This window comes from Tachysurus fulvidraco, chromosome 20 (assembly GCF_022655615.1).
Source record: "Tachysurus fulvidraco isolate hzauxx_2018 chromosome 20, HZAU_PFXX_2.0, whole genome shotgun sequence".
Taxonomy (NCBI): domain Eukaryota; kingdom Metazoa; phylum Chordata; class Actinopteri; order Siluriformes; family Bagridae; genus Tachysurus; species Tachysurus fulvidraco.
In genome coordinates, this window is record NC_062537.1 from 20,014,052 (window position 1) to 20,027,671 (window position 13,620).

The window sequence follows — 13,620 nt, forward strand, 5'->3', positions numbered from 1 at the left end:
TTTGGAGTAATAAGAAAAAGACAGGACAATTTTTTTTTACTTTTCAATGAGAAAGAAAAAGAAGCTGTTCACAGATTATAAAGGTAAAAAAAATAATATAATTATAATGCTTTACAATATGCAATCACAATATGTGTTTCTCAGACATTATTGCATTTATTGTGATTTTTTTTTAGTAAATTTTTAAAAAAAAATTTAATTTATTTTTTTAAACTGCCTCGGCACAGGCTCCCCGTGACCCCCGTGAAGTTCGGATAAGCGGTAGAGAATGAATGATTGAATTTTTTTTAAACGATTTTATTTTGTTTAACCTTTTCAGTTTAAAGTAAATTATTTTTGTAGACATTAAAGGCAGGGTCTCTGTTGTTTGAAAGCCAACATGGACATTTGAAATCACCAAAACAAACACGCCCCTAACCCAAATGGGTCCCACACCCTGTATCGATAGCTCCGCCCACACATACACACGTAACCCAGGCGACTAACGGAAAGAAATGTGTCTTTATCATAGCTGAAGGGAAGAACAATACGATTGTAGATAAACAAACAAGCAAAAATGCCACACAAGCATAATGATGTAAAGGACAAAGGCATATATTAGTTCTGTGTAACAAAGCAAAACCAACGTTACTCACCTATCGAGAAGGAAAAAAGCGCCTCGGCGTCTTAAGTAAAGTCGGCCACATATTCACAGGTCGGAGTTTCCCGAGTCGATAACTCCTGAGCTAAACGCTGTTACTACACAAAACGCGGTTGTAGCTGCCTCTCTACATCACTACGATAGAAAAGAGGTGTTATTTGTGTAGTAACAGCGTTTAGCTCAGGAGTTATTGACTCGGGAAACTCCAACCTGTGAATATGTGGCCAACTTCCTGCTCCTTCAGTTCTCTCCAGCGCTGGAAAGCTGATCCTATATTAACACGTCCTACTTCTTGTCCTTATCGTAAGTCTTTCTTCTCTTTCTTTCTTTGTTTTTATCCTCCATGTCAATGTTAAAACCGCTTTCTGCTAACGTCACACATGCGCACCGAACTCTCTCTCCGCCCATATCGACAAGACACGCCCCTTTCTGCTCATTGGCTACACGTTTGTTTTGTTTTTGTTTTGTTTGTCGGCCCGACGCAGTTTTCTGAAGCATTTCTCACTCAAACTACGGAGACCCCACCTTTAAATATTTTTTTCAATTTTCAAAAAGTTTTTTAAAATTTTGATAGCATTGACTATCATTTATCTTTGCATCATTTTAACTTTTGCATTCAATCGCAGCTGAACAGTCGCCGATCACTGTAACGAAAGTATTGGCACCCAGCTACCTCTTCTGTGCATACAAAGCGGGCAGTTGATTAATAAATAAATAAAACGAATATGAAAATATGGTGATTGATTTGTGAGTGAAGATTTTTATAACTGCACACTTCCTGTTAACCACAATGTCATGTAAAGTAAAATTTTAAGTGAACAAATTAATAATATCAGGTTTGTAGCGCCATCTAGTGGAACAAAGTGTATAATTTTCTTCTCACTCATTAGGTCACGTGGTTTAGATTCATCCCCCATGACTTGAATGGTTGTGAGGAACAGAGGACAAAGTGCAGGACTTGACTGGAATAAACTGTTGAATTTGTGGAAGATTTCAAAGAAGAATAAATTAATTAATTAACACAGGAACGATGTGGATTATGTTAATATTTATTGTCCTGATATTCAGTGAATCAGATACAACTTAATTAGCATAATATTCTATTATGGTATGGTGAGTTCAGTGGACAGCAGGTGTAACTGCTCAGACCACACACACACACACACACACACACACACACACACACACACACACACACACACACACACACCTCTCTCTCTCACTCACACACACACACACACACACACACCCCTTCCTGGTTGATGAGGGTAACTTGTGCGCGCGCGTGCGCGTCCTCTAACACAGAACAGAGTTTAACAGCGAGTCTAGCGCATGTTACAAACTCCGCGCACGAGCTAATCAGAGTTTTTGTGGACACTTTAACTTTTTTCTGGTTTAAAAAAAATCCAAAACAACAACAACAACAACAACAAGAGCCATTTCCCTACTGAGATACTGAGATGTTCGGGTAACATCTTCGTTCTGCTGTAAACTGGATGGTTTGTGTGGAGGAACGGAAGGAGAAGCAGCTCGCGCACAGAAGGAGCTGCGCGTGCAGTGAAGGAGCTGCGCGTGCAGCCAGACAACAGGAACAGGAGAAAACAACAAAAACAACAACAACAACAATATTTACAATAATAATAATAAAAGGAAGAATGAAGAGGACTTGTGGCGCATTTTTACACGTTTAAACACCTAACACGAGGATATTGTGAGGATTTCTGTCATCCAGACGTGAGTACAGGTTATTATATTTATATACTACATTTATATCATAAATATAACAATCTAATGTAATCTAATTTAATCTAATGCACTCTTTAACGCAGTAACGTCATGTGCACGAGCGCACTTTATACACTGACTTTTATATAAACACATGACTGCATTTGTTTACTACTATTACTGATTTTTATTATTATTATTATTATTATTTGATTATTTATTTATTTGCACATTGCTCACATTGCACATTATCTTGTTCCATCAAGGTGCATTTTGTTTTTTAAAGAGCTTTAAAGGTCCAACAAGTCCTTAAGGTCCAAATAAATACATTACATTATCTTTAAAAGGTGATAAATATGTAAAGTATGTAAAAGTATCAACAATGTACAAAACCACTGCAAGTGCAAGCAGAAGTACAGTTTGGTTTATTTGGTGTTTATTTCGTGTTTATTTCTGACTGATTATTCTATTCTAAGAGCACCGAACTGTCCAGTTGTTGCTCTGATCAAGACTTTTGTGTCGCATTATTTTTAAAGCTGAAAACTAATGCACTAAATCTACAAACTATTCTTCATTGTTTGCCATCTTTATCTCTGAGAATTACAGAGAATCATTTTTTATTAACTCTGTTTATTAACAATAATAATATAAATCAAGGTATAAATCCATACACTATCTTGCGATATACAAAAATAGACATTTACGAACCACCGATGTACTTTTAAAATGGTACTTTAAGAGGTTTTAGTGTGTTTAACTAAAAGGTACAGAACACACACCTTCCCAGGTGAAAGATACTAAAGGTACAAAAGATGCGATCATCATGTCACCACGCAAGCTTGGAGGAGGAGCCTAAGGTTTATTGGACTAGAATGCTAAATATTTCTTTAAAAATCTGGAGGCTGAAAATCAGGAACCGAGTCCGGAACCAAAAGGGTTCTTGTTTTTGACATTTTTATTTACAAGAGTGAGATTCTAAGTATAACATTTTGTGTATAAAGGTAGTATTATATATCTGTAATATATTACCTTTATTATTATTTTTATTAGTCTTATTATTCTTATTCTTATTCTTATTAGTCAGGTGAGGATGCAATAAATCAACCAATAAATAATGCAACACAAGTCATTATCACAAATGTTTATCGCTTCATATAAATCGATATCCAGTCCATTATGGGTCTCAGGTGACAGTCATGAGAAAGGAATTGGCTAAAAACATCAGCAATTAAAACAGATGCTGGAATTACGTTAGGGACGATCTGAGATCCGAGAGTCACGTCTCTGAGATACGAAAAGGACAGGTGTCAGAGGTCTGAGATGAAGCGCTAGCACATGTTTGTGTATCCTGGAGTGTTTACATCCTCTTACATCACACCTGGACATTCATAGCTACGTTTTGTTTAACCATAAACAAATGAGCTTTCTTTTTCTTTTTTTACTTTCTTTAAGGTAACAAGACGAACCGCAAACCTGCCTAACCACTATAGCGCTGACTGTCTAAAAAAGTGCGGTGACACCGGAGACTCCTTCTATAAATATAAACTAAATGTCCTTAAACAAAATTTCAGTATATCAACCGTATCAATGTTTATATATGTGTTTTTTTTTTATTTTCCGTTTATCCCAACGAACGAACTGTTACTATAGAAAAAATAACGTAGAGTATTAATGTAATTAGGGGGCACGGTGGCTTAGTGGTTAGCACGTTCGCCTCACACCTCCAGGGTTGGGGGTTCGATTCCCGCCTCCGCCTTGTGTGTGTGTAGTTTGCATGTTCTCCCCGTGCCTCGGGGGTTTCCTCTGGGTACTCCGGTTTCCTCCCCCGGTCCAAAGACATGCATGGTAGGTTGATTGGCATCTCTGGAAAATTGTCCGTAGTGTGTATGTGTGTGAGTGAATGAGTGTGTGTGTGTGCCCTGTGATGGGTTGGCACTCCGTCCAGGGTGTATCCTGCCTCGATGCCCGATGACACCTGAGATAGGCACAGGCTCCCCGTGACTCGAGAAGTTCGGATAAGCGGTAGGAAATGAATTAATTTGTGAGTATTCGTCAGCACTCGGGAGAAGACTCAGAACAAATGTATTGAATTTCCAACGTGGTGGTTTTAAGACCACCAACGCGCTCACGTGGGAAAGAAAAGTGCACCCAGTCGAAGCCTTGTGATTAGCGAGGGAACTTTAAAAACACGCTCCATCATTAGCTCGGTGCCTGAAAGCCACTCTGAGCTCCGATCATGATCCGCTTTGGAGCGGTGAAGCTGTCCTGGATGTTTTTTTTTTCATGAAATATTCATTAAAGTGAACGAAGAGCCTGAACAAGAGCATTATGGACATATGGCTGTAACCTGAGCTCGTGGTCGATGAGCTGAACCACAGAGATCTCATTTAAAGCCTGCTGGAAAGCTGCAGTTTACTCAGAGTCGAGCTGTAAGACTTGTGATCATATGATAGAGAAATTATTATGATATCATTTATGGAATAATTTAAATTTTTCCCACCCACTGCCAGTTTGGTAAGAACTCACATTAGTACCAAATCGAACAAAATCCAAACAAAGTGTTCAAGACTTCTGAACTCATAACCTTCTTGATGCTGGTGTAGAACTTTAACCACCACCTTTGCTGTTGTTGTAATGTACAGCTACGTAGGACAGTTATAGTACGCTATAGTGTCAATACGTAGTGCCGATATTTATTTTATAGACAGAATCGTCTCTAGAAGGTCAAACGATCTGAAAAACACCGGACTTGAAGTAATAGCACTGGGTGTAACGAAGACAGAAAGGAATCAAACAATCACCATAATTAACAATTGAATAATAGAGTTTGTGAGGTTTGAATAGGAGGAGTGGATCGAAACTAAACAGGTGAGCTAGAGTTCAGGTGAGCGAGAGAGTAGGAAAATCTGGACTGGATCAGGATCCCGTGCCGGTTTCTGGATCGGCTGTCGGATCAGGTGACGAATTAAAACAAAAAAATTCAGAAATTGAAAAGTTTAGAAAATTACAGTTAGGTTAGCACAAATTTTCTTAACCTTTATTGCTTTTTTAGCCAAAAAATTGGGGAAACCCATTTGGTGTTAGTTTAGCGATCGGGTTAGCGGTGATTAGCTCATGAGTATAAATGCTGATATTTAATCTTCTAAATGTTGTAGATCGTAAATTTCTATTTTTATTGGCTCTTGCGATCCAATCGTTTAAACGTTCAATCGGAATTGCAGAAATTCAAGAAACGTAACCTAAAAATGTTACAACTTACAACCTGTTTTTTTCAGAAATCAAACAAAATCCAAACCCTTTAAGTTTCCTTTGTTAAATTTGTACAATTTTCCTTTTGTTGCAGAAAATTTTTAAAAATTTGATGTGACAAACTTATAAACACTAATGCAGACATGAAAATGACTTTAATTCAATACCTAGAATATTTCTAATGTGATAACGGTAGGTGTGTTACAATGGTAGTAACGAATTTACTCGGTTTTCTTTATTTAAATTTTTAACAATCCAAAGTCAGTAGTTAGTTAAGGTGAAAACTTACATAACTTAAATAGAAAGTTCGATTCAATTCAATTCATATTGGTATATGCGCATTGTCTCAAAGCAGCTTTACAGAACATAAGAAACATAATACAAAAAGTTGAATATCATACAAAGATTAATATAATACAAAAAAATCAAGATTAATATTAGACTTATATTTAAATGTGTTTGTATTTATCACTAATGAGGAAGCCTTGTTGTGTTTTATACACTAAAGTTATGGAGTTTGGTTATGATTAGTGTTCAGGATCCGTGTTTGTACCTTTTCTTACACCGTGTTGAGTACGGAATCAAACAAAAGCCAAAAACTTTGCATTATTATTGTGGTTTTTTTTTTGTTTGTTTGTTTTTACATTTTTACTTTTTTTTTATTTTTAATTTTTTTTTATACATTTCTTGAGATATAAGTTTGCCTCAATAGTAATCCTAGGATTTTGTTTTTCAAACTTCGAATTATTTTCTCCAAAAACTAAAAAATCTTCACTTTTAATAATACAAAGACTCTGAAAAAAGCAGTACGGTCTTTAGTCATTAGACTGAAAAGTTACAAAGGTTTGAGTCGACTTTGGGGTCAGTATTAGAGACTTTTACATCAACAGTTTGCCTCAGAGATTGGGTTGTTGATATGCTGTTCATCTTTGGATTCAAATGAATAAAATATAAAATATTAGTGTACAAACTTGAAAAAAATTTAGTTTATTTTGCTAGTTTTTGTGAAATCGCATTTCTTTATTCATATGAAATAAAACAAAAACGCTTCGTCGTTGTTACACCGAATTGCTGAAATGAGAAAACAAGCTGATTTAGTAACTCTTTCGTCACTCTTGCGAAAGCTGACACGTAGCGATACGTGAATAGATAATATTTAGTTTACTGAGTGAAACTTTTCTCACATCTTCATACCTTTTTTTTTTCACTTTAGAAACTATAGAAAATACGGTTTTGTTAACTTCTTGTCACGTTTTTTTCAAACGTGTTCCAACTCAAACTAGATTTGTAAAGTTTGTCACAACAAACGTTGATGTTGGCTTTGACAAAGCGAGTATTCACAAAGGCCGGTGTTTTTTGGAGGTGAGTGGACATAAGGATCGGTGTTACGTTTGGAGGCAAGTGGACAGAATGTTCGGTGTAGATCGTTCAAATGCTTGCCGAGTTATAAACCTCCAAAGTTTATAATGGGAGTCTATGGGGAAAAAAGGCCAATTTGATACCCGGTACCGGAAGTACCGGTACTCGGATCGCTTAAAAAAGTAATAGCAACAAACTTCAGACCAGGATCTACAACATCTCCGAATTTGGTGCATGTGGCTCGAAAGCCCTTGGAGGAGTTACTCTTGATAAATTTTTATCTAAGCTTAAATAGGAAAACAGAATGTTGGCTTCTACAAAGCGACATGATGACCTGAAACGAATCGGAGTTCGAAGCGAGATTCTTAGGGAATTTGTTTTTTTTCATACCTACATTTCACGCTTTCTTTTACATAAAATTACCCTCATTACTTCTTATGAGATTAAGTTTCGGTATCTGGTTTCTAATGGACTGCGCAGCTGAACCAGTTTGTTCGAAACGTGATTCTTGAAAGTCCACAGATCACATCGCTGTCATAAACCATACACACCTTAACACACACACACACACACACAGTCAGAGCTCAGGCACGTCCTCGTCAGACTCGCGTGTTTAAGGATTAATAAATGACTTAATGACAAGGTGACAAATCTCAGGGTGTTAACACACACACACACACACACACACACACATGTCCACAAACACGCATAAACACACAGACACACGCTGTGGAGATCAGGGTGTGATCTCAGTGGTAGAGACAGATTTGTTTGCACTTCCCTCCCCTCTATTAGTACAATTTGCATGGTGTTGAAGTCAGCCTTGTGTCCACATAGAAGAAGATTCCTTCTACACAACTCTGTACTTTCACACCTTTCAGTCCTTTTCTTGAGGCTGATACTCATGGCTTTGTTTTTTGGGTCAACCTAAATGTTCTTATGTAGGGCTGAAAATACAGTACAGTTCGATTCACCACCTACGGTTGAGTCGACTCAGAGTCGAATCGGTTTCTCCGTACGGTTCACTTTCAATAAATCGAGGCCATGCAAAACACACAGCATGTTTAATTCAGTTCTTGTAGATGAGTTGTTTCAGAGTCACTTCCTCGTTAGAGTTCACTTATAAGTGGATCAGGTAACACACAATATCACAGCATGTTTGATTCGCCTCCCGAGGGTGAGTCGATTCAGATTCGAACCAGATTCTCCACAGAGTTCATTCTGGAACGAAATGAACACTCGGCATGTTTAAATCACTTCTTGTAGGTGAATCGATTCAGAGTCAAACCACTTTATCACTAGACATGACTTATAAACGGTTCGAGACAATAGGCTCAGATGCTTTAGGACCCGAGTGATTTCCTAAAGAACCCACGACAGTTCTGTACAAACAGTCAGATCTATCTAATCTCTTCTCCAGAGAACAACTGATGAATCCACTAATCTCTCTCTCTCTTGCGATTAATCTCCATTATGAGACTTTTCTAGCCGTTTCTTGTTTCTCGTGTCCATCTGCCCGTAGCATCTGTTTGGGTCAGTAAAGGCCAAACGGAACTGGCACAGTAAACGGGTTAGCCATTTTTTTCTGGCCTCAGACAAATCGATGCTTTGCCCACTGTTATTAAATCCGAGACCGTGATCATGAACCCAGTTGGATATTAAACACCAACCGTCTGTTTCCTCCTTTCAGCACACAAACGCAGTTAGTGGTTAGCACTAGCTCTCTCAGCACACATTAGCGCCCGAGTGTCTGTGTTTATCGGTAAACGCGGGACCAGCAGGTTGCCATGGAGAGCACGGCTTCAGCGGGCTAAAGTAAAGGGACCTCACTTTTGCTTTGTTTTTTTTTTTTTGCCACTTGTGCTCCAGGTCCTTCAAGTATCTCTTGTAGTTAGCCGTTGTTTATGGCGTTATGGCTTTAAAACCCCACCCCACTCCACCCCCTCTCTTTCAAGGAGATTTTACTGATTAGAGTCTGGACTAGAGGTCTGAGGTCAAAAGCACTAAAACTACTAAAACATTGAATTAGTTTTCAAAACATGGCATTTAAAATAAACCTATTAAGATTACTAATATTAGCACTGCACGATTTTCCAAAAATTTTTTTTTTGGATACATTTATTGATAAAAGTTTTGAAACATTTAAATTAAAAAAGTAATAATAATAAATTGTGGGGGGACATGGTGGCTTAGCGGTTAGCACGTTCGCCTCACACCTCCAAGGTCGGGGGTTCAATTCCCACCTTTGCCTTGTGTGTGTGGAGTTTGCATGTTCTCCCCGTGCCTTGGGGGTTTCCTCCGGGTACTCCGGTTTCCTCCCCCGGTCCAAAGACATGCATGGTAGGTTGATTGGCATCTCTGGAAAATTGTCCGTAGTGTGTGAGTGTGTGAGTGAATGAGAGTGTGTGTGTGCCCTGTGATGGGTTGGCACTCCGTCCAGGGTGTATCCTGCCTCGATGCCCGATGACGCCTGAGAAGTTCGGATAAGCGGTAGAAAATGAATGAATGAATGAATAATAAAAAATATACACAATGTGTTCTCTTTAAACTTATTTTTCTCATTTGGTGCGCTGATTGTAACGAAAGGCTCGATTGTTAGTCCAAAGCAACAAGCTTTAGAGGACAGCTAGCTTTAAAAAGAGGCTCCAAGCTCCGCCCACACTTTGTTACTTTTGCTAGGTGAAGCTTGTAAAAAAAAATTGTAGAATGGATTTAAAAATGACAAATTAAACTGTTACCAAATGATATATGTTGTGTTATATATCAGATTTGAGGATCTGGGAACAACAACAACAACAACAATAACAACAACAAAAGTTTAGCTCGAGACAGTTAACCTAGCTAACCTAGCTAACCGACCTAACCTAGCTAACTCCTGCAAGTCAGTTTTTTCGAAGCAGCTAACTAACATTATTGGGTTCAAAAGTCTAAAAGTTTCCTCTCATGGACTATTTGTTCTACACTCCACCTCTAGCTGGTTACTTCCTTATTGGCCAGGCTCCGCCCGTGGGCGTGGCCAGATCCGTTACAACAGGATGTCCAGGATAGATGTATTAATTTTATCGGGCAAAATACTAAACTTCATTCTTATGAAAAAATACATTGTTTAACAAGCTACATAAAATTATTATCTAACATACTGTAACTCTACGACGCACGCTAGCAATGTGTATTTATTATCTTTAGCTAAGAATAGATTAAAGTAAAAAAAAAAAAGTTTGTCTATTGTTGATCTCAGCTGGTTTTTTTTTGTTTGTTTGGTTTTTTTTTTGGTTGGTTGTTTGATAGCTAACAATTGTTGTTAGACAATGATGGAATGATTTTTCAGATTTTTCAGACAGTTTTATTTAAACCAGCCAATCAGAGCAATGTTAAAACAATGTTACTTAAAAAAAAACATATAAAAAATAAGAGGTTTAAAGTTAACTTCAGATCGTTTTAACTGAGGATTCATGTGGCTTTAAGTTCTAAAGCTCTTTTCATGAAAGCTCATAATAGTGTGTAAACATTCATGCAGAGAGAAACCGTGATGATCCATAACCCTGTCACACACACACACACACACACACACACACACACACACACACACACACACACACACACACACACACACACACGCGCATCTACCTTTGTTCCTGTTAGGTAGCTTTAGGATTTGGCTTGATCTTCAGCAGCACACGGCCATCAGACACACTGTGTTTGCTTCCAGGACTTTGGCCTTAAACAGTGCTATAAACTCTATGACTCAACAAGTCAGAAACATCACAAGAGCTTCCAGATATGGTGGCGTGCAAAAGTTTTTGTCCCCCAGAGAATGTTCCTGAAACCAAAATTGGTAAAAAAAAAAATGTATATTTATCATGTTATAGCATGGATTCTGGATTCCGATTGGTCAGAAGGTGTTGATTAATTGTCCCTAACAGCAGCTCTGATAATATGTTTCCATAGCAACAGTTCTCTCAGAGGGACGTAAACCACGGATGGTCCACATACACAGACTAGTTGTGGTGAAGTTTATATAACAGTTGTGGAAGATTGGACCGAGCGAGCGAGTCAGTATATTATGAACACTAGTCTGGACTCTGACTCACTACACATCAGGACACCGATGACTTCATTTCCGGTGACATCACAATTATTTCCTCATCAGTCTATAAAAATGTCTCGCTCTCAATCCCTCTCTTTTCTGTCACTTCATCAGACGCAAACAAACCGCATGTAGAACGTCAAATACAATTATTAATGAGTGTCATTAATGAGTTACTGATAGCAGCAGGACACGGAGACACTCAGACCTTCCTTCCTTCCTTCTTTCCTTCCTTCTCTCTCCTTTCTTTCTTGCTTTCTTTCTTTCTTGCTTGCTTGCTTGCTTTTCCCTTTCTTTCTTTCTTTCTTTCTTTCTTTCTTTCTTTCTTTCTTTCTTTCTTTCTTTCTTTCTTTCTTTCTTTCTTTCCATCTTTCTCTTTTTTCTTTCTTTTCCCTCTCCATCTCTTTCTTTCTTTCTTTCTTTCTTTCTTTCTTTCTTTCTTTCTTTCTTTCTTTCTTTCTTTCTTTCTTTCTTTCTTTCTTTCTTTCTTTCTTTCTTTCTTTTTTACTTTCTCTCTCTCACTCTTTTCTTTCTTTTCCTTCTTTCTTTTTTCCTCTACATCTCTTTCTTCTTTCTTATTCTTCTTTCTTTCTTTCTTTCTTTCTTTCTTTCTTTCTTTCTTTCTTTCTTTCTTTTCCCTCTACATATTTTCTTTCTTTCTTTCTTTCTTTCTTTCTTTCTTTCTTTCTTTCTTTCTTTCTTTCTTTCTTTCTTTCTTTCTTTTCCCTCTACATCTTTCTTTCTTTCTTTCTTTCTTTCTTTCTTTCTTTCTTTGGACTTTTACCTGTTCAGCCTCTCTGAGTTTTGAGACTTTGCATAAAGCAAAACAGCAGAGTGACCAAACCCTGAACATGAAGTCAGAGTGCAGAGAGAAAAGAAAACCTCTCCGACGATTTTAGGGCCGGATTTCTAGCCGGATTCGTCATGAGTAATGAATAAAGCTGTGTTATTGTCCTGCAGAGTGAGGGACGTGTCCTAGTGTCGATACTGACACGAGTCACGCCGGACGAGTGTGAGGTTCAGTGCTGACTCTAGACCTGAGAGTTACGTCATCTCCTCCGTCCACCAGCTCATTTGAATCGCTATAAAATGGAAATGAGGCCAGAATTGGAGTCAGTCCCTGGTCACATGATCAGTCTATTCCTTTATCTTTCTATTAGTACTTGTTTAATACATTCGTGTAACCAGCAAAATAAATAAATAACACGACGCCGTATCTAATGACGTATGCTAGCATTGTGTATTTATTATCTTTAGCTAAACGTAGCAGAACAAATCTGAGATGTTTTTTTTTTCACTGTTAGACAATAATAGAATGATCTTTCACATTTTCCAGAGATTTTAAAAGTAGTTTAGTTTTATTTAAACTAGCTAACTTCATTTAAATGTTTTTTTTTTGTGTGTTTCAACTTGAAATGTTGAAACCGTAAGCACCGGATTCGTCTTGCAAACTCCTCCCTGTGATAGCTGTACTCACGTCGCACGGCACGTGAACATAAGAGCGTCCGAATGTGCGCCGTGATGATGTCACACGACACGTCCTTGGTGAATGTCCGACACTGAAAAATCGCAATCTCCTCTGAATATCTCATAAAATGGCGAAGAGTTATAGGTTTGCAGATGATTCGCTCAGTTCCTGTGTTTTTTTTTTCTATATTTGTTTCTATAGTAACGGCTCATTAACAGCAGGGATACATAACCAGATTAAAAAGTGTTATAAATTACAGAGGAGGTCTTGATTTTTGTCGGAAGGGTGTACAAACTTTTGCACTCAAGGCTCTATTTGTAAATATTCTAATGTCATTTGGTAAAATTACAGTATGTTAATTGGTATTTGTGGAGGAATAAGGTTTGTTTTTTTTCTCATCTCTCAGTTAAGGAGATGTCTGTGAGTGTTTGATCATCTGCCATGGCGATGAAGGAGCTTCCTGTACCTGGAGTTTTGATTCCTGCTGCTGTGCTGCTGTGCGTTCTCGGTGAGTCAGGATAACGATATCTAACTATAGGATGAAGACGTGCATTAATTAGATGAGAGGATAATCAGTGTGTGTTGTCCATGTTAGTTGGAGTTGGAGGTGAGCAGCCTGTGCTGAGGGTGAAACAGGGAGGTTCTGCGCTGCTGAATTGCCCCCTCAGTCCTCCTGCAGAAAAGGTTTCGTCTGCTCCGCTGCACGTCGTCGAGTGGGTGCGTCGGGATTACGACATTCCCATCCTCATCAAGTTCGGAGCACATGCACCAAGAGTGCATCCCAGATATGAAGGTGAGCTTCTCAGAGTAAAGCAGCATGACTCACCTAGCAGTGTGTGTGTGTGTGTGTGTGTGTGTGTGTGTGTGTGTGTGTGTGTGTGTGTGTGTGTGTGTGTGTGTGTGTGTGAAAGGAAGAAAGAAAGAAAGAGAAAGAATGAAAGAAAGAAAGAGAGACATTTAATAAATATACGTCTAGCTGGCTAAGAAATGTAAATAATGCTAATAAGGCTAATTAGCAATGTACAGAATATTAGCTACAATATCTTTGTCTTTAACTTTTTTTTTTTACATAAGATGAAATCCTAATAAATC

The 13,620-nt window shown here is 38.0% G+C and overlaps 1 protein-coding gene across 2 annotated transcripts in view; it reads left to right on the top strand.

Moving 5' to 3' along the window:
- The first annotated feature begins 1,870 nt into the window (after positions 1–1,870).
- The window catches only part of igsf9a (immunoglobulin superfamily, member 9a), a 40,544-nt gene continuing 28,794 nt past the window's right edge, over positions 1,871–13,620 (top strand). The window contains exons 1-3 of one of the 2 annotated variants that reach the window (XM_047805061.1): positions 1,871–2,384; positions 12,935–13,036; positions 13,124–13,321. In XM_047805061.1, coding sequence (XP_047661017.1) covers positions 12,970–13,036; positions 13,124–13,321 — 265 coding nt within the window. In that variant the 5' untranslated portion in view covers positions 1,871–2,384; positions 12,935–12,969. The remainder of the gene's footprint in view (positions 2,385–12,934; positions 13,037–13,123; positions 13,322–13,620) is intronic. The other variant, XM_047805060.1, reaches the window with a different exon arrangement.